The 20940-nt window shown below is 34.9% G+C and overlaps 1 protein-coding gene and 1 long non-coding RNA gene across 4 annotated transcripts in view; both read left to right on the top strand.

The window, feature by feature from the left end:
* LOC136804021 (lysosomal phospholipase A and acyltransferase-like) overlaps window positions 1-7101 on the top strand; it is a 33223-nt gene extending 26122 nt beyond the window's left edge. For all 3 annotated transcript variants that reach the window (XM_067060762.1, XM_067060763.1, XM_067060761.1), the window contains 5 exons: window positions 2753-2794; window positions 3318-3477; window positions 4520-4731; window positions 5273-5458; window positions 5877-7101. In XM_067060762.1, coding sequence (XP_066916863.1) covers window positions 2753-2794; window positions 3318-3477; window positions 4520-4731; window positions 5273-5458; window positions 5877-6445 — 1169 coding nt within the window. In that variant the 3' untranslated portion in view covers window positions 6446-7101. The remainder of the gene's footprint in view (window positions 1-2752; window positions 2795-3317; window positions 3478-4519; window positions 4732-5272; window positions 5459-5876) is intronic.
* A 1229-nt stretch (window positions 7102-8330) lies between these two features.
* Window positions 8331-19634, top strand: LOC136803954 (uncharacterized). Its single transcript, XR_010846222.1, has 4 exons — window positions 8331-8455; window positions 17991-18050; window positions 18205-18339; window positions 19062-19634. It is a non-coding gene; the product is annotated as an uncharacterized lncRNA (long non-coding RNA).
* Window positions 19635-20940: the final 1306 nt, after the last annotated feature.

The following is a 20940-nucleotide window of genomic DNA, read 5'->3' on the forward strand; positions in this document are numbered from 1 at the left end:
ATAGCCCACTCCTAGTAATACGAATCTTTTTTTCCGAAAAGAGTTTCAAGCCGGTGTCACAGTAAATAAGTACTCTAGTAGGGGGAATTTTGTTCGATTTTTTGGAATCGCTTGCCTGTTTTGTTAGAAGCACTTGTTATACATTTTTGGAAAGCTAAGGGGTAGAGGAATCGAAATTACTATGTTTCCAATTTTTTTTCGGACACTTTGGTGTGATTTTCGGACAAATATGACGGTCTCAGGCAAAAATCATAGGGTTAAAAATTAATGAAAATTTTAGCTCGAGAAAACGGAGACCTGTTGTATATTTTTGGAAAGCTCTCAAAAAATTAAGATTAGAGATATATTGCAAGTATAGGTGATTTCAGTACCTAACTCGAGATATTGAGCTTCAAAAAGCGCAAAAACTGGACAAAATAGCTGTTTCTGGCTGAAAAACACGGTTTTCAAGGGTTAATATCTCGAGTTAGGTACAGAAATCACCTATACTTGCAATATATCTCTAATCTTAATTTTTTGAGAGCTTTCCAAAAATATACAACAGGTCTCCGTTTTCTCGAGCTAAAATTTTCATTAATTTTTAACCCTATGATTTTTGCCTGAGACCGTCATATTTGTCCGAAAATCACACCAAAGTGTCCGAAAAAAAATTGGAAACATAGTAATTTCGATTCCCCTACCCCTTAGCTTTCCAAAAAGGTATAACAAGTGCTTCTAACAAAACAGTCGAGCGATTTTACAAAATGCCCTCTACAGTGTTTATTTCCGGGAAATATGTACTCCCCAGTATATATTTCCTAGGAAATTGATACTCCCGGGAGTGCTCTTATCCTAGGAAATAACGACTCCTTTGGGAAATAAGTACTTCCGGGAGTATAAATTTCCTAGGAAATAAGCACGCCTAATTAAAAAAGCGCTCATTTATCATAATTCTTAGCACCTCATGAATCCAGGAAACGTTTTGATTTCTCTGTTGATGCTTATCTTTTCTAGTATGAGCGTATGTTTGAACGCTGTACTTGTATCTCAGCATGAAGTATGAAATCACGGAAAAATGAAATAGAAAGTGCTCACTTTGAGATCGGGAAATTTTTCATTACAGTACCTTGTATCTGACTTTTTTCTTGATCGTTATGAAATTTTTAATGGATTGGTATGCCTTATTTGTCAATTTGAAAACAAGAACAAGGGTAATTTGAACTTTTAAGTAGTTAGGAGTTTCGCCATTTTCATTTTTTTGCCAAAAACCTGTTCGTGACTAAAGTATTTGATTGAAGGCAAAATCAATATGGGAAATGAAAGAATGGAAAGGAGAAAAATTATTTCTGCACAGAATGAATAGTGTTATCTGTCATCAACAAAATAAACGAAATAAAAAATACTTTAATACATGTAAAAGAAAACTTCGAAAAAAAAAAAAAAAACAGTTTCGCAGTGTAAAACGGTTTCGTTAATGCCCTCGTGTACATCGTGAATGATGGCTTGCTTTCTTTCATTTTCAAAAATAACTTTTCTGGTCCCTTTAAATGTAAGATGACCATGAACGATTGAAAAATGTTTGCATGATTTTCGAAAATTACTTTTAGCCCCTTTCTTTTTTATATTAGTGGGGTACTGCCCATTTCTGATATATTTTTCAACATCCTGCAAATTGACGTGCTTATTACTCGTCGACATGTTGATTGAAAATAAAGAAATTCATCTCAGAAGCTTGAACAACATAAACATTCGAGTTTTTTCTCAAAACATTCCAAATTTAATTCGAACATTCGAACACATACAATGGAGAGTCTTCTTTTTGGGAGTGCTTTTTTCCTAGGAAAAAAGTACTCCCTGGCTTAAATCAAGGGGAGTACCTATTTCCTAGAGGGAGTGCTTATTCCCCAGGAAAAAAATACTCTGGGAGTATTTATTTCCGGGAAATACTTACTCCGGGAGTACTTTTGTTCAGGGAGTACTTATTTTCTGCTACACCGGTAGAGTTTGCCAGTCTTCGCCGTTTCTTCGAAACTCTACCGCCGATTTATTTTAACGACTGTAAACTCCGCGCGTATTGTATTTTCCCGCCTTACTATCACTGTAACGGACGATAACATCGTCTAATCTTTCCCTTTTTGGGTACATTTCCATGTCATTCAAGAGAGGTAATATTATACTAGTTATAGCAAACAGTTTGACCGGAACAAAATGGAGAGTATTAGGTACTTGCGGTTGGAAAAGACCCAGATTCTAGGACCCAGACTCTAAGGATAATCGAAATCGATTTAAGTTTATTAAGTGGGGATGGATATACGATTGCATTTCATTGAGTTAGAAGCTTATAGAAGGTCAAAAATGTTAACGAATTTCGCTGAGAATCTTAAAAACTTTCAACTGGGAAATTTTGATAAATCATCACGAAAGAACGTGACTCAGCAACAAACATTACCTGACCAACTATCTTCGTGTACAAGCTTCTAACGTTCTCGAATCTTTTGTTATGTAATTTTACACGTGATAAAAGAAGTTTATAATGACGTTTTACTTGTTTATTTGTGTGATCAGTTTTCAAAATATTTTCCCCTATCAAACAGCAGAGAAAACAGCTGAAAAAATTCTGAATGTTATATGTTTAAAAGTGAAATGTATATTATGCAACGGTCACATTCACTATAAATTGATCAGATTTACTTCAGGGACTGTTGTTAGATTTCTACATAAGTGTAACTATACACAATGAAGTTGGTACTCTTATTTAACCTTCTGGTTCTAGGGATCTCCTATGTGACTTGTGGACGGAGCCCTGTTGTCATTGGTAAGTTTGAAATTGATGATATTTTGATATAAGGCATCTCTTACGAATCAGTTTAATACTAAAGGTTTTCTTACGTTTTAATCCAATTACATAGAATTTTGGGTATAAAATTCTGTTAGATGATGCACTTGCTATTGATGCAATGTGATAACGTTTGTGCAAAGTTTTGGAGTCGAAATATCAAATGGTTTGGGAGTTGTGGCCATATTCTGAAGATTACTTTAGGCGTACAAACTTTTGCGAGCAGAAACTTTTGCGAGGTCGAAAAATCGCGAAATTTACGACATTTACTTTCGCGAAACTGAGGAAAAAATGTTTATCGCGTTCGTGAATAGCCCTGTTAAAAATTTTCAAAGACATTTACTCTCGCGAAAATGGCCAAAATTCGCGAAAATCGTTTCTATTCACGAAAGTTTGTACGCCTAAAGTAGTAATCAGCAGAATGGGGAGTCTTTAAATTTAAAAGTGAAATCTTAAATTAATACGAGCCGTTTAAAAAACACTATTTTTAATCTACTTTTAGTCCCAGGAACAGGTGGAAACCAGTTACAAGCGAAACTTACAGGGAAACCATCCAAACCAGCATGGTATTGTTATTCCACAACAAGTTCTTACTTCACACTGTGGTTGGATATCAAATCTTTGTTGCCCCCAGCTATCAATTGTTGGGTTGACAATATGAGGTTAGAAATTACGCGTTTTTTATAAGAACAAACTATATATGAACATAAGGTTTCGATGGCCAAAATATTAAGAACAAGTTCAGAATATTTTAAGGCTTTATATACAGGCTCTAGAACACCCGATTTCTTCGGAAAATGGAAATACTCACAAAATGGTGAAAATACTAACATGTTATAAGAACATTCGTAGGGCTTGGAACTGAAAAAGCTAGAACATCCGAATGCTTCAAAACTTTTGGATGTTCTTACAAAAACGTTTACATTTGCGGCATTTTTTGATAAGATCTGGTAGCTTACTTAGCGTAAAACGAGTTTTCTGAAAGTTGTAACCTGGAAAATTCGTGTTCATTAAGCACATTTACTGGGAGTTAGAAATAAGGAGTACTGTTATTTTTTGCCCGGTTCTAATCTCCTAGCAGATCCTGATCACTACGCGCTGGATCGTATACTCTCTAAATACCATGGCTGTGTAAGATGAGAATCTGCCAACGTTGGCGACACCAAAAGAAACGTTGATCATAAACATAAAAATTAAAACCCAATCACTTTTGTTCTCAAGCCAAAGGCAACGCGGTTTTGAATATTTTGGCTGAACAACCAGCACAGATCGCCCATATTCGCCACATCCCTTTAAAGCAGAGTGGTGTCCGCAGAATAGATTAAAACTTTGAGATCGCAACGTTGTTTCAACATTCATCTAAAACTGAATGAACATTAATTTGGCGTTGGTTTGTAGTGAGTAGGTAAATAAGATCATCTTCAGACGTTACTGTTCCGTATCGTTCCGAAACGAAACGGTTCCGAAACTAGTGTGAATGTCAAAATTCGAAACGTCAAAAAAGAAGACGTTACAAAGTAAAACAGATCGAAACTATTTTCATCGGAACGGAACTGCTTCGTTTTCTTGCTCCGAAACGTTCCAAAACCAATACATATGAACACTCTCGATCCGTAACAGAAACCATACCGGAATGATACGAAACCATAACGTCTGAACATGACCTAAATGTTAACCCTGGTTTATTTTATTTTATTTCTATAGACTTGATTGGAACATGAAGGATATGACGGTCGCCAATTCTCCTGGTGTTTTGACAAGAACTTTCGATTTTGGTCAAACAACTTCATTCGAAACAGTCGATACTTTAGGATTGATTAAATATATCAAACCGTTAGCTGATTACCTTGAAACTCTTGGATATAAACGTGGAAAAGATATTCGTGGTGCTCCTTATGATTTCAGATACTCCCCAGGTATGTGAAGTTCGTTCCCTAAAGTTTTGCAGAAAGTTTACAAAATCGACGATGTGAAAAAGTGACCCTTAGAGAAACTTTTTTTTAACTTCTCGTTGTTTTTCTACCCCTTAGAGGGGACTTGGGAAGTTCAAAAACCCTTTACCGTCCGCACTTTTACCGAGCCACCTAGGGTATTTTTGCCGAGGTATCCCCAGGGTTTCCTCTTACAACGATCTTATCCCCTTAAATCCTCTGTGACGATAAAACTCAACATACAAGATTTTCTTCTTGAAATCCCAGTATTCCTATTTCCTTGGAAACTATTTTATTTGGGCTTAGGTTGGACTTCATTCAAAAGTAGCAGTTATTAATTTTATCCATTAAGGACTTTATTGCATCTAATTTGTTGAAAAGTAACCATACGAAAAGGTTTTCTTTTTTCTCAGGAAAATGTCACTCACGACCATTAACATTTACTCTACCGGAGCAAATTCATAGATTTTTTGATATAGAAATCACTCCATTTGTCTTTAATTTTATTCTTTCGAATCTTCACTAGATCGACAACCAGACCACTATCACCTTAAATTGAGGGATCTGATCGAGGAAACCTATGTATCGAATGGGAATACACCTGTCACTTTGTTATCTCACAGTTATGGATGTGCAATGAGTTTATACTTCTTATCCATACAAAGTCAAGCTTGGAAATCAAAATATTTGAAACAATGGATTCCAATGTCAGGTCAGGATTCGAAGTAACTCGTCAATTTTCAGTGTATTTTAACTGTGATTGATACTGTGATAAATTTTTGGACAACCTCTTCTCCTCCAATTATACAACATGGGCGGCCACCCCTGAGACATGCCTTTGCTGCTCCTCACTACCTCACCACCTGCGCAGATTCTAATTTTTTCGTAAGGGTTGCAAAGTTTAAAATTCCGAACAATGTTACCATCAGAACGGACCCCTCCTTTCTTCATTTTGATGATTTTGGATTTTTCTCAAACTCTCCCTATATTTGGTATATTTACTATTATAGTGGAATATTTTGAGGTAGAATTCTTAATCCTTCCATTCATGTCTGATGCTTGTGGGATTTGATCGATCCATGTAGGTATGTGTCATTTAACTAATTATCGTTTCACATTTTAATCTTCAGGAGTGTTTGCCGGTACTAAACAGCAAGTCCAATTATATGCTGCTGGTCTTTTAATGGGTGTTCCACAAGCTATTGTCAATCCTTTGACAATCCGTGGTGAACAACGATCTAGTATCTCAAACCTTTACATGCTTCCTGCTGCTAAATTCTGGTCTAAAAATGACGTGATTGCCAGAACCAAAAGTAAAACATACTATATTGGTGATATAGATCAGTTCTTGATCGACGTTGGTTTTCCACAAGGTGCTATCATGCGAAAACATATTGTCAATTCAACAGCTTTGATGGATTCTATCCCTGGAATACCTATCCAATGTTTCTATGGCGTGATCAAGAAGTCTACCGTGGAGACTCTAGAATATGATGGTGGCTTTCCAGATAAATTTGCCAATCTGATAATGGGTGATGGAGATGGAACTGTGAATATCGAATCGTTGAGATTGTGTGGTTCCTTCAAATCAAAACAAAATGAGTCAGTAACTGTCACTGAAGTTCCCAATGTTGACCATACGGCGATCATTAGTGATAAATCAGTTATGAGTAAGATCGGACAGCTATTACAGGATTGAGATATTTTGATATCTTGAAATTAACGTGTATAGAATAGCATTATTTCTAAGAAAAGTTTAAAGGATAATTTTTTGAAGGTTTATTTGATGCTTATAAACCCTTTAAGTGCCACGGTCATTTTTTTCTAAATTTTTTAAAGGAAATCACTAGTTCAAACTTTAAAGGCTTATAAGCCTCCGGATCTGGAAGGAGTTAGACCGCTGCGCGGACCTGCCTGAATGATAGAAAGGTGCCCAGTGGTAAAACTTCAAATTAATTCGCTGGAGGACAGAATCAAGTAAAGCAGGACCAAATTTGAAGGTTCTTAGATCGCTCGTTGACCAAAAATTGTCAAAAAACGGTCAAAATCTTAAAAAAGTGGATTTTTGTCAAATTTTTTGCATTTTTTTGACTTTTTGGCTTAAAATCTTGCTGGAAAGACTCACTTTTGATTTTTGAATTTGCTTGACCATGAAGGACAATCCAATTCCTACGAGTTAGACCAAAAATGACGATTTCTAACTCGCCCTCTTACATAGCCCATTTCTGATATATACGACATTGGCACTTAAAGGGTTAATGTTGAGATTGTAATTTTTTTAGAATATAATTCAGTATCCCAGCTTGTTTGTTGTTTATATGTCAAATACAACAAAGAAAAACAAGTCATTTTTTATCTTTGCGTGCATTTTTACATCCCTATAAAAACCGTATTGCCATGCGCACACTGGGCTTTTCTTTTACTGTCTTTTTCCGGACAGTAGTTATTCCTACTTGACAGGCCTAGTCTGGACTTACTCATGTCTCTCTCTTACTCATGTCCCCCCATGACAGCGAAAAATAACAGGGAGAAAATCAGTGAAAAAATGTGTTTTGTAAGATGTCCGAAAATTTCCCTATCCCATAAGAGGCTTTTTTTTTACTTTCATGGTTTTCGTACCCGAAGAGAGACAAAAAAGGTGAAAATTTTGACCCTAAAACGGAAAGACTTTTTTCACTATGTTTTGACTTTTGCTGTTTTTGTTACGCTCTCTGCCCTGTTAACTCTGTATAAATGGTGAAAAACCGACTGTTGATAATGTGTGAAGGTCTACACCTTACTCCTATTTACCCAAGTAGTTCGCGTAGAAATTTACCAAACGTGTTTTCAAAATATTTTGATTTTCAAAAACAAGGTTATTAGGAACACTGATTACACTTTTTCAGTAATTAAATCATAATATTGACATGTAATTAAAACTTTTTTGTACGTAAGCCAAGAAAGTAAATTACGCTTATACGTCATGGCGGATACCACAACGTATGCAGGGCAAACCTTTTGTGGTCTTTCAATGGATTTGCGTGTGCAAATATTTCCTTTCTTGGAGAGGATAGGCTACTTCGTCGTTGAATCGGTTGATTAGTTCAACTCTTTGACAAGCGATTGGATGTATATATAACAGACTGCATACGAAGCTAAGCGTGAAGGGTGGCTTTTCATTTCACTGGTTAGTAGATAGATTTCTTCAATTTGTTATCATCGATTTTATGATTTTATAATCGCTATTTATAAAAAATTACCCTGTGATTTATGCTGCTTCACCAAGAAACTAAGTCACTCGCCAAATTAAAAGTTTTCTAGGATTTTTGCTGCTTGCAAAAAATTAGTTTTTACCAAAATGTTAGTCCCTTTATTCTTGAGTGACACGGCCAGCTGTCGATTGGCGCCAGTGACTGTTCTAATGTAATATTCGTTGCGATGATGCGAAGGAGAATCCGCGTGCTACAAAACTAGCAGCGTCGTGGCTGAAAATCATTGGATTTTTGCTTGTGGTAAAATTATTGTACGCCAAACAGATGAGATTTTAAACACAGTGTTTACACTCATTAGAACAACTTTTTTTCGACTGGTGAACAGTGGTGAAATGTGGAGCTAGCTAAATGACGAGTTCCATTTTCAGTTTTTAACCACAAGATACTGGTATGTGTAACAAATTTCTTGAATATTGTCATAAAGTTCATGCAAATAAAGTGTGGTTACATCACAACAGGTAACTTTTCCATTATTCCAAATATCGTCAAACAGTCAAAGAGAGAAGAGGAAAGCAAAAGAAAGTTTATACAGTGAGTGAGATCGAGTAACTTGCATATCAGTGGAGGAATGGAAACTTGCATAGCCATCAAATGACTGACCAATCAAAGCAAACTCTCACGCATTGGACGTGAGACTCACACATTGGGCCAGTGTGGAAACGATGCAAAGTCCACGCCGAATTGTTATTTTTTTAAAGTCAGGTGCACGCCAAAAGAAGTTCGGTTTGCAGAAAAAGCGGACAAAAATGCAGGGGGGGGTTTTAGGGGGGGCGCTCTGTAAGGCCCCCCAACGGGTCCAGGGGGCGAAGCCCCCGAAAGCCCTGAGATTTTAATCTTCTCATGTCTAAAAGTTGCTCAAAGTTTGTAGAAAAAGAGCTTGAATTGCTGGTACTTCTAAGAAAGAAATGAATAAAGTTAAATAAATCATGACCATGAGCCATATTTTAGGAATTAATGGGTTTAGGGATTAATGAATTAACAGTCCATCACAAACTGCCATATAAACAAAACTCAACATTCTCACAAAAGTTGTCTTTTTGATTTCCCAAACATTCGTCTAAAGCGTTCACTTCCACACAATAATTTATATAATTGCAATTTCGGTCAGTTCATTGGGCGTTTTTCTAGCGATTTGTTGATCGCGCAATTTTTGCGTCACACAAACTTTCTCGGCCGTTCGTAATAATTATGCATTGCCAAATTTGGTTCTCCATTGTCAAGTCAGGATCGATGGTGATGTCACCTAAGCATAAAAAAGAAAGCATTTCGTCAGTTTTATGCATAATATATTAATTTTTGAGATATTTTATTCGCCGCGCGAGCGCACTTTTCGTAGACTAGTCAGAATACTTTCTTTTACTCGCGGGATTGATGGTAACTTTTCATCTTCGTTATTTTTAAAATGAAGCACAACCGAAAAAAAACGAAACTTCAGAAAGTTGCGTATTTCCAGTGAGTAAACGATTCTGTCCCTCAAATCAGGTACCCTTCCCAAAGACTGGTCGCATGCATTTATTGTACCTGTGTACAAAGGGGGTAACAAAGATAAGAACCAGGCTGAAAATTATCGACCAGTTTCACTCACATCGATTTGTTGCAAGTGCCTGGAACATATTATTTATAGCAATGTAATGACACACCTTAATGATAATAATGTATTGAGTGACTACCAACATGGTTTCAGAGAAAAACGTTCATGTATGAGTCAACTTTTAACCACCGTCAACGACTTTGCTAGGAACCTTAATGATAAGAAACAAACAGACTCTATCTTACTGGACTTTAGCAAGGCATTTGACAAAGTTAACCACTTCAAACTTTGTCTAAAGGCATCACACTATGGTATTCGAGGCACCACACTTAAATGGATAAAAGCATTCCTATCAAACAGAACGCAACAAGTTTTATTAAACGGGAAATCCTCAGATACGGCTAACGTTTTGTCTGGTGTACTGGACCACTACTATTCTTGATTTACATCAACGACATGCCATCATACGTTAAATCTAACATTCGCCTATTTGCAGATGACGCTTACTTGTATCGCATAATTGATAGTATTGGTGACCCAATCACACTTCAAGATGACCTCACAGCACTTCAGCAATGGGAGACACTATGGGATATGGAATTTCATCCTCAAAAGTGCAAACATCTCCCAATTACAAATAAAACCAAACCCATAGAAAGCACATATTCTATCCATCAAACAGAGCTTGAGAAAGTATCTAACGCCAAATACCTTGGAGTAACCCTGAACAATAAGCTCAAGTGGAACACTCATATTGACACAATATGCAAAAAGGCAAATCAAAAGAGATCTTTTCTTCAAAGGAACCTGAGGAATTGTTCACGTAAAATCAAAGCGAAAGTATTCAATACATATGTTAGACCTATCCTGTCCTATGCATCTCCAGTGTGGAACCCAGTATCGAGCCAAACCTTATGTGATAATCTTGAAATGGTCCAACGTAAAGGAGCCCGCTTTGTTTTCTCAAATTGGTCGTGGGATGCTAGTCCTACTAGAATGTTGAATGATCTAAAATGGAAAACTTTGGAACACGAAAGAAAAGTTGATTCTATTGCTGTATTTCATGACATAAGATCAGGAAAGTTGGAAATGCAGAGCATTCTCCCAAAACAAGTTCGTGATAGTGTTAAATACCAGCCAATACACGGCAGAGTAATAGCATACAGAGATTCTTTTCTGCCCATAACTGTTAAATGGTGGAATGAGTTGCCAAAAGAAGTATTGAATATTGAAAATAGAAATGAATTTAAAATCGAAATTTCGTCTTATTTTGACAGAAACTAGATCATATGGTTTTTTTTTCCTTGTGTATCAGCCTCTTGTGTTTTCTTAATCACTAACACCAGGTTGCCTTGGCCCTAGTTCAAGCTCGTTTAACACTAATTCCCAGGTCAGCATCAATTTACGTTCTTGAAGCCTTTCCAATTAACTCTTACTTAACACAAGGAGTAATTTCTAGTATAATTTCTAGCATTTCTAACTTTTAGTGATTTATTTACATATATTTTTATTTATTTAATTTATCTTACCTTTTTATTTTGCATGAAGCTAATGAAACTTCCTATTTTGTTGCAAGTTTAGGTTAGCCTCCACCCATGTTTTTATTCTCACTAATTTTAAATTCTTTGCCTTTGTTCACCTTACTCTTTCTTACATCACTCATTTTGAAGCCTTTCTCTCTGAAACCATAAAAATATTTTAAATGTTTATAGCTATTTATCTAATTTATTTAACTCATTTAGTATTTATTTTTTTGACTTGAACTTCTCATCACCGCCAATTTACATTTTCAGCTTGAGGATTCAACTTAATTTCAACTCCTAGTTTTCAATACCGCCCTGCCTTCACATTTTGGTATTCTCAGCACCAAGCCATTATGTTTTAAGCTTTGTGTCAATATTCTCAGCCTTTAATTCTCAACTTTACTACTTATCCTCGGTTTGATATGAGCTTTTTCTTTAGGAATTTTATATTATAAATTATTTTTGAATAAAGAACCAAACATTTTATTTTAACTCATTTTCATTTATATTTTTTTGTTAAATGTTTTTATATGTAGGGAGAACGAACATGTATGTTTTGTTACTACTTAAATATATAGATAGATAGATAGATAGACAATTAACAAAATTGATGATGATGATTTTTTTTCGGTCAGGCAAATGTCTCGTATTGGGGGTTCTAGTCTTGACCCCTAAGCCTACGCGAGATTGAAGCGTTCGGGTAAACGAGACAAAACTCCAAAAAAGCTGGTGTTTTGAAGCGCTTCCGTGCAATCGAAATATCGCTGTTTGTGACACACTGATTAAAAGCGCTTTATATTCTATTTACACCCTACGTCGTTATATGACTGTCAAGGGAGAGCGAGGTGGATGCGTTTAAACTTGGCGTAATGAAATCGGGCGTTAGAATGGCGGTGCTCCTCTCGTCTTGAAAAGCTTTGACTTACGCCAATATCTTACTTTAGATCCACTCCTCACGCCAATACGCCAAAAGTAATTACTGCCTCACGCCGAATATATTCGGCGTGCTGTTCACTAATTCCAGCCTGGACATTCAAGAATTTGTCTTTAACCAGGGGGGCGGACGACACAGGATTTCCGAGGGCAAAATTTTTCACCAAAAGTTCGAAATTTCCAAGGCCAGAGAAGAAAATGTATCAATTTCCATAGCAATTGAATTCCAAAAGGCAAAAAAAAGTGGAATTTCCGACACATTTTGCGAAAGTACATGGATTTTCATCGGAAATTTCCGTCCACCACTGGCACTGCACTGGATAGCGACTCCAGATGTCAGGCAACTTTCGTTGACGTCAAACCAAATGTTTCATTTTTTCGTGAACTTTGAACCCTTCGAACTTTTTTCTATGTATGCTAAAGCGTTCCGGTTTTTACTAAAAGAAAGCCTGTGATCTTAGCTTTCCAGCGGTATATATATAGCACTGTGGACTCGGGCTAGACGGCAAATTGGTAAAGTGCCGAACGTTTTTGCAACATTTTCGAAATTGTTTTCCGACGGGAGAAAGAAAATTTGCAACTACAGTATCGATGAACAAATGTTTCTGGAAATGGAGGAAAATGTATGAAGGCTGAAACTTTGTATGTTTATCAGAAAAAGGGTGAGGAATTCAAAAATCACAATCGCTAATTTTAGTTCTTTGACAGTTTAAACTTAAACTTCTATATCAGGATTAGAAACTAGGCTAGTCTTACCTCTTTTATCTTTTCCTGTACAACAATACAATGCTGACAAGTTGACACAACTAACACATGTGTACATGTACATTGACAAGTAATCTCTGAGAGAAGTTTATATCGAAATCTGCAACAAAAACGAAAGTGGTCTCTTCTACTGATTGCTCCTCAGCGCTCCTTCGCAGCTGTTTATCAAATTTCAACCAATGAGGTTGCCGCATTTCAAACGGCCCTTCTCTTTGGCACCCGTGGCCTCTAAGTGCCTTGCACGACAGGCGGCTGTAAAATCCCACCCTTCATATATTTGTTTAAATCCGTGATCCGTGGCTTAGGTTCTTTCTCATCTTCAATTTACTGAAGAAAGCGGGAATTTGATGCGAGAGTTACATTGTCAACAAAGTGCCGTTAAAAATCATTGAATAAAAGAAGAACTTAAAATCTTAAATATTTTCATTTTGAAGAATAGGTGCAAAAAAGTGAAACATAGAAAAGTTTCATTTTTCATTACATTAATTTAATGTAATGAATTTAAGTTAATGAAACTTTACCCATGTCATTTAGTATGTGATGATTTTAGTTTATTTATTTCTATATTGTATGCGCTGAAATAAGAAATATAAAAATTATTTTCAGTTTTTATTCTTAGGTTTAATTCAACTACTTATCAAAATTACTGATATCCTCACACAAAACAAGCCTAAAATAAAAAAAAAATTCTATGGGCCTAATTGTTTCACTTACTATAAATGCCGGTTGGTTCGAAACGCAGGACACAGGACCCAGGAGGCAGGACACAGGACGCAGGTCAGTGCTGACAGGTCAGCTTTAATTGCTGTAAAAGACAAAGAAAATGTTTGAAAAACACTTGTAATTGTTAGAAATATCATTCTGAAGGTATTCTATTGGTCTAGAACCTTTTTAAAGGTCAAAATCTATCCACATGCTTGCCACGTGCTTTTGCATTTTGTGCCGTGTATAACACGGACCTGCAATACTTGTATTATATATTACACATAAATCACGCATGTATAGTAGCTTTTATCTTTTCAATGTCATTGACATGTGACATATATGTTAAACACAAAATACATGTGTTAAAAATATTTATCTCATCTTTAAACAGCCCCAACAGGAAAATAGCTATTTCACAATCGCTATATCATATCTCATTATATCTCCTGCATCATCTTGGGTATGATAACAAAAATTGACTAAAATAGCGTCAAAGGTTTGTATTTTATTAATATATCAATATTTTCATTCCCTATCTCGTATTTTTGATGAAAATGACGTCACTATTTTCATATCTCTAAAACAGCTCTCTTGGAGCATTTAATGTTTTCAAAATATATAAATCTATATCTACTTGCACCATCAGCATCCTATTGAGCAAGAAAAAACATTTTGTTGTAAACTGATGTACACACCTTGTATTTTGTGCTAGCGTCATCATTTACATAATTTAAATGTCATTTTGTCAATATTTAGGATTGATGGCTTGTCATTTAAAAATCTTTTAAATAGCGTATTTTGTATAATATATAATTTTCCATTGCGTATAATGTTTTTAGAAACATTTTATACATTATATGTTACGAGTGTGTTACAATTTTCCGGTCTGTAGTTTGTATGACCTGCGTCCTGTGTCCTGTCTCCTGCGTCCTGTCTCCTGCGTTTCAAACCAACCGTATAAATGCTGTAGATGCTATCTGCTAAAAGTGCTATGAAATTCCATGAAAACTTTGAAAATGATAGCAAATATTGCAAGTTTTGTTGTCTGCTATCTTGATGATCCCTGGTTGTGCTTTAAATTTTAAAAGTATTTTTCAATCCATTGTTTATTCACGGCTGTGTGGCCGCTATCCCGCCATTTTGATTTCAGATGTAGACCTGTTCGTGGAGCAAGCTACAGTTTTTGCTCTTCACTTCTCTAATTTCATTGGTTTAAAATTGGCAATCAGGCTAAGAAAACATCATCCAGTCTGATTTTAGATGCAATTTTTACTGTGAAGAATTTGCAATCTTTGCTTTGCTTGGAGAAGGTTGAGGTTTTTACTATTTCTGCTGATAGGGAATTTACTAGTTTATTTACAAAAAGTGCTAAAGTTTTGGACAGAAAAAATTGAAATGAGTGCACTTGTAGTAAATATAGCAAAAATAGCAATGAAACAAATAGGCCCTATAATATAATTTCAAAGAGCATAGTCCAACCTTTTCTAGAAACAAACATTAAACGAAATATTGGCATCATTTGCTCTCTTGAAAATAATACCCATGATAAAAGGGGAATCTTAAGACCAGGAATCCAATATTTTTTTTCAAACAAGATATTTGAAACGCAGACACCCATGAGAATAAACTCTATTGATTTCCAATAGTTTCCAATTCCAAAGATGACCGCTCTCCCTCGCAGGACCCCATTGTGTCATTTTGGCTGAAATGAAGTTTGACGGTTGCCAATTTTTAGAGGGAGCGCACTGCGATGGAGAGCGGTGATATTTGGCACAGAAACCCTTGAGAATAAACTCTATTGACTTCCAATAGTATTAGTTTCCAATTTTAAAGATGACCGCTCTCCCCCACAGCACCCCATTTTGTCATTTTGGCCGAAATGAGGTTTGACAGTTGCCAATTTTTAGAGGGAGTGCACTGCGACGGAGAGCGGTGAAATTTGGCACAGAAACCCTTGAGAATAAACTCTATTGACTTCCAATAGTTTCTAATTCCAAAAGTAATCACAGGAACTTCAAAAACCAAATTTGAGAATATCAAACAAATATCAAACAAATATCAAACGTCAAACGTAGAATATCAAACCAACTTCAACTTAACATTTCTTTTTTCTTTTGCCATGTGTACTAAAAGATTCTACAATGTTTGGGGACTCAAATATCCAAAAGTTTTTCTATTTTTCATGGAAAAATGTGTTGAAAAGGCAATTTTTTTGCTTATTAGGGTTTGTTTTTTCTTCGTGAATTTTCATCTTCAATCTTTATTCTGCTTTATTTAAAGATTGGATATTTTTAAATCAATCATCTTGGTTTTTTCAGGATTTATTAGATCTTAAAGGGTAGGAAAATACTACAGAGCTGTTTTAGAGGTTTAAATTTGACTATTGTCATGATATTGACAAAATGACATTTTTGATAAAAATACTGACACAGTTGCCGAATAAAAAGCTCTCCAAACCAATTCCAAGAACCATTCAATATGATGCAGATCATGCAATAGGATAGAGATTGACCCTCTATTTATATTTGAGAGCTCTGAAATAGCTGTTTTAGACATTTACCTGTGTTCTTATCATAAGAGATCATAAGAGGGAGTAGGTTTAGGAAAAAGAAAAGATAATGGCATTTTGTTTTATACTTATATGAGGCCAAGAAAATATGTACTCACTTAGGTATTTTTTTAGATAAAACACTTTTTTCAAGTAAATATGAAGCAAAGACTTGTGTGTTAGCATTCAAACACTACAAAACTAATTTTTTTTATAGAATAGAGGTTTCAAACAGGCGAAGGAGCTGGTCTGTAAAGTATACAACCGACGTAGGTAGTAAGTAGTAAGGTAGTAAGTATTAAGTAGCTTAGGTAGTAGGTGATTTTGCACTTGCCGATTAGAAATTACCTAAATTTTGAGCCAAAGCTGAAAAAATTTGAACCAAGCCAATTTTGAAAACTAATTTGAAGAACAACTTCCCAAGAAAAAGATCTACAGGGGAGACTGAACCCACCTAGATCCGCGCACCGCCGAATAGGCTATTTCCCAGAAATTTTGTCAGACCTCAAACACTGACCCATTTACATGTGCGAGATTTTCTTTAGCTTATAAACAAGATGTAATAAATTGAAGCACTGTCAATGACAAAATTTGGTTGGTTGATTCATTAATTGTCTTGAAATCTTGAACTTGATTCAGGTAACCCTCATCCTTGTTGTTGCAACTATATCCTGTAGATGACTGATACACGATTTTTGGACCTACCTCCGGGTACCCCGGTGGAGGTCCTATGAATTAACCGTTGTCTGTTCGTTCGTTCGTCCGTCTGTTCGTCTGTTACCAGCTTTTCTCAAGATTGGCTTGTTAGTTTTTTCTGATTTTTTGCACAATGATGCAAAATGGCAATGCCTAAAATGTGACGGAGCCCGATTTTCGAAAAAAAATATATTTGGGCAAATTTGGGCCAAAAACTGAAAAAAAATTTTTAGGGTTTTTTGGACTTTGTGCAAAATCCTGTCATTACTTTTTTCTGATTTTTTGTACAAAGATGGAGGGCAAGATTCTCTAAAGAATGACTGAAGTGGTTTTTCCCGGAAAATTCTTATTCGCCTTAAAAGACGGATTTTCGTATTTTGGGGAAATTCCCTTTAACCAAATAAGAAAATATAGCTTTTCTCAATGTTGACTCATAATTTTTTTCTGATTTTTTGCACAATGATGCAAAATGACAATACCTAAAATGTGACGGAGCCCGATTTTCGAAAAACATTTTTTTCCGGCCGAAAATGCCGGAAATATGCCGGAAAAACTGTTTTTTTGGCATTTTCTCAAGATTTTGTCATTAGTTTTTTCTGATTTTTTGCTCAAAGATGCGTATTAACAATGCCCAAAACATGGCCGAGTTCGATTTTTGAGAACAAATTTTTTCCGGTTGAAAATGCCGGAAATCGCCGTGTTTGCAGATTTTCATTGGATTTTTTCCTTATATTCATTTCTATGTTTTTTACACAAAAACATTATTGATAACAATGCTCACCATCAAGCATGATTCAATTGTCAATAAAACTGATTTATGCGACCAGAACTTTCTATTTATTTTTTCCCTGCAACCCTTCCCTCTCCCCCCCATCAACAATCAATGATGAATTTATTGCGTTATGCATTTTCGCAAAACGCTATATTTTCTGACTGATTTTTTTTCATTTTTCTCCTCGCATTGCTATCTAACTTTCATCATCAGGTAGGTCCATTCAGCATCTAGCTTGTTTTTATATAAGGAACACGTTTATTAGGCAAACAATTTTCGTTTGCTGTCAACTGGGTGACGAAAAAAACAACCACCCGGCCGGCCGCAAAAAAATCTTACAGGCCCCCCCCCCAATCCCCCATGCAATTTTGCGAACAGGGAACCTTTTTTGGCGTAAACCTCAGTTTAAACAAATAACAATTTGACGTGGACTTTGCATCATTTTCACACTGGCAGACCACAACCTTTTCTGATTCTCAATTTTCTAAGGTAATTTTAACACGACTTGTTTTCATTCTAGCTTAATGTACAAATCGCATACCAGAAAATTCTGCCGATTGTAGATTTTGAAATCTTTGAGGTACATTTTTCTATTCAGTTGAGCTGCTTGAATCTTTTTGTGAGTATTGTACATTTTATTTCCAAACATATCTCGAAGTTTGGCAGAGTTACCTCAAATGAATTTAAAGTTATGAACATTCTCGCTAGATCACTACTTTTTGTGTTGTTTACAGAAGCAATCAAAACGTCAAAGAAGACATCAAACCTTTACATTATAGCTTTCCTATCAGCTGTAAACAGTTTAAAAGTGAAATTGAAGTTTTAGCAAGATGTACCGGGTGCGCCACAAAAAAGTTTCTCTCTTTCAGGTAAATTTTCTCAAGATCTAAAAATTTTGTAAGAACGAATCCTTTTGAATTGAAAAGAAAAAGTATGAACTTAAATTTTGAGGGCTCATTTATTAAATTTGGTTCATTAGATCAAAAGTTATCTACAATCGAATAAATAAGTTAATTCCAGAAAGTGCTCAAAAACGTTGAAAATCGACCTATTAAATTTTTGATTCAAAATTGGCAGTCGCGATAGCTTTTGCACGAATAAGAGCATTTCTTAGTAATCAATCGCATAAATTTTAAAACTTGAGCCCAGAAAGGGTTTAAAATTTACATCAAAATCATTTTCATTTGTTTGTACCAAGTTTATCTTCAGATTTTTGGTTCTAGACTGGATAAAGTCAATGTAAGGCTGGATTTACCCCCAAACCCATATTTGATGTATTTTCATATGAATCTTACCAGATTTTTTAACATTTTCCGACGAATTTTCGTCCTCTAGTTAAAATTCAACTCTACTTTACATAATAATAGATCACTTTCACAGCTAATTATAAATTTTAATGACTAAAACAACAATACTGATGTATCATGTGATCATGCTTCTGTTTAATTTGATAGACTGATTTTGAACAATTTCGAGCACTTTTTGAAAGTAATTTTTTCATTCAATGGAGCATAACTTTTGATCTAATGAACAAATTCATTAATGACCCATTAAGATTTAAGTTAATTTCAAGTTCTAATTTCAATCTTAGGTAAAAAGGCAAAAATTGCTAAGAGCTGGTAAAATTGTAATCCTGCAATATCAAGGGTCAACTACACTGTCAATAGACCTTTTGCTGGTGAGGATGTCATGTTGAATAATTAAAAAGTAATATTTTTGTCTGTTAAAAGTTGTTTTGTAAAAATGGATTTTCTTATTTGGGGAAATTCCCTTTTGTCATTTTTAGGGAGAAATGAGCATTTCTGGCCATTGGCTCGGTATTTACTTCTCTCACAATTATGCAGAATGGTTATGTTTAAAATCTGGTGGGCCCAATTTTGAAAAATAAAATAATTAAGTACCAAAAAATGGGGGACTTTGTGATGAAATTGTATAATCAGTTTCTTTCTGATTTTTAGATAAAGACAGAGGGCAAGGTTCTCTAAAATGGAGCTCAAACCGTTTTTTTTCAGAAAATATTTTTTGGCTGTATAAGTTTTGGATTGGAGAAATTCCCTTCTGTCAATTTTAGGAAAATGAGCACTTCTCGCGTTTGGCTTGGTATTTGTTTCTAATTTAGTCTGCATTTTCTTACTATTTTTGCCATTTGTTCTATTTTGTTGTTATATTAGTCTTAGTTATAATTATTCAGCATGTAGCTTGTTTTTCATTATATTTTCACTTGAAATTGACCTACCAAATAAACAAGGTGCAATTTTCTTAAGAAAACTCATTTTTAATACCCTTTCATTTAAAATATCTAAACCCATATCCCTTGTATTTTGGGTCGTAAGTTGACTTTTTTAGATTTTCATTGTTTTGTCCATTATATAATGGGATATCTGATCAACAAAGAGAGGCCATCAATTTTAACTTGATTTATTTCTGTCTTGGTTTTTAACATTTCCTCCTGTTTCATCATTAGGCACCAGCAAACTAAGTAAAAGTACTTAAAAGGGTAATTAATATGATTTCTCAGTCAAATATTGCTGAATTTTAGATCTTTGTGCTTGTGCTAAATATAATATAATAGACGACTAATGTAGGATTATTGCATGGTAACCACCAGTTTTTTTGCTTGATTGACTTATGACATGTTTTAATGTAGCAATTTGTAATTAAGTATTCTTTAGAAAACAGATCATTACTTTAATGAGTTGTCTTACTTCTTTATAATGATTCAGCAATATTAATCAACATTTAATTTTAATGTTAATAAATTGTTTCTTTTTCAACATGATGAATGGGTATTTGCTTTCTAAAGGTGGAAGCAGAATCTTTTGTGGCCTCTCTGTTTGGTGAAGTTTCTTTTTATTCTATGGATTTGTACGCTGCATACTTCACCAAAAATTAATAGTATATTTTTGTAAGATGTTTTTGTTGTTGTTGAAATATTATGTGTATGGATAATTTTTAAGTCTTCAATTTCAAGTTGCTTTCAATTTTGTGTTGAAAACTGAAAAGAGTTTCGATTTTTATAAATCTTATATACCTTTACATTTTTATAACCTGCTCTCTTTTTTTTATTTGGATCGATAGCTATGTCCAATTTTCAAATTATAGAAAATACTTTAATAAAGTAAGTAAGTACGTCTAGTAATCTTTTTGACATCTTAATTGTTGTCCTTTCTGTTTAATCCTCTGTGACATCTATTAATTTCCTTCTCTAAAAAATAGAACAGTGGTGTTAGAGTAGGTGGTACTTTCGTTAACAATAAGTAAGAATTATAAAAGTAATGCTTCTCTCTTAACGTAGTAGATTTACCAAAACATAAAGCTGAAACTTTATTAATAATGGAATTTTTGATTAGTTGGAGAAAGGGTCTCCTTTTGTAGGAGGTGTAAGTTAGTGTATGTAGGAAGAGGGGCTGTACTTTTATTATATGTTTTTAAATGCATGATAGCAGAGTGGAATGAGATTTGTACTATAA

Source organism: Clytia hemisphaerica, unplaced genomic scaffold (genome assembly GCF_902728285.1).
Source record: "Clytia hemisphaerica strain Z4C2 unplaced genomic scaffold, Clytia hemisphaerica genome assembly, whole genome shotgun sequence".
Classification (NCBI taxonomy): Eukaryota; Metazoa; Cnidaria; class Hydrozoa; order Leptothecata; family Clytiidae; genus Clytia; species Clytia hemisphaerica.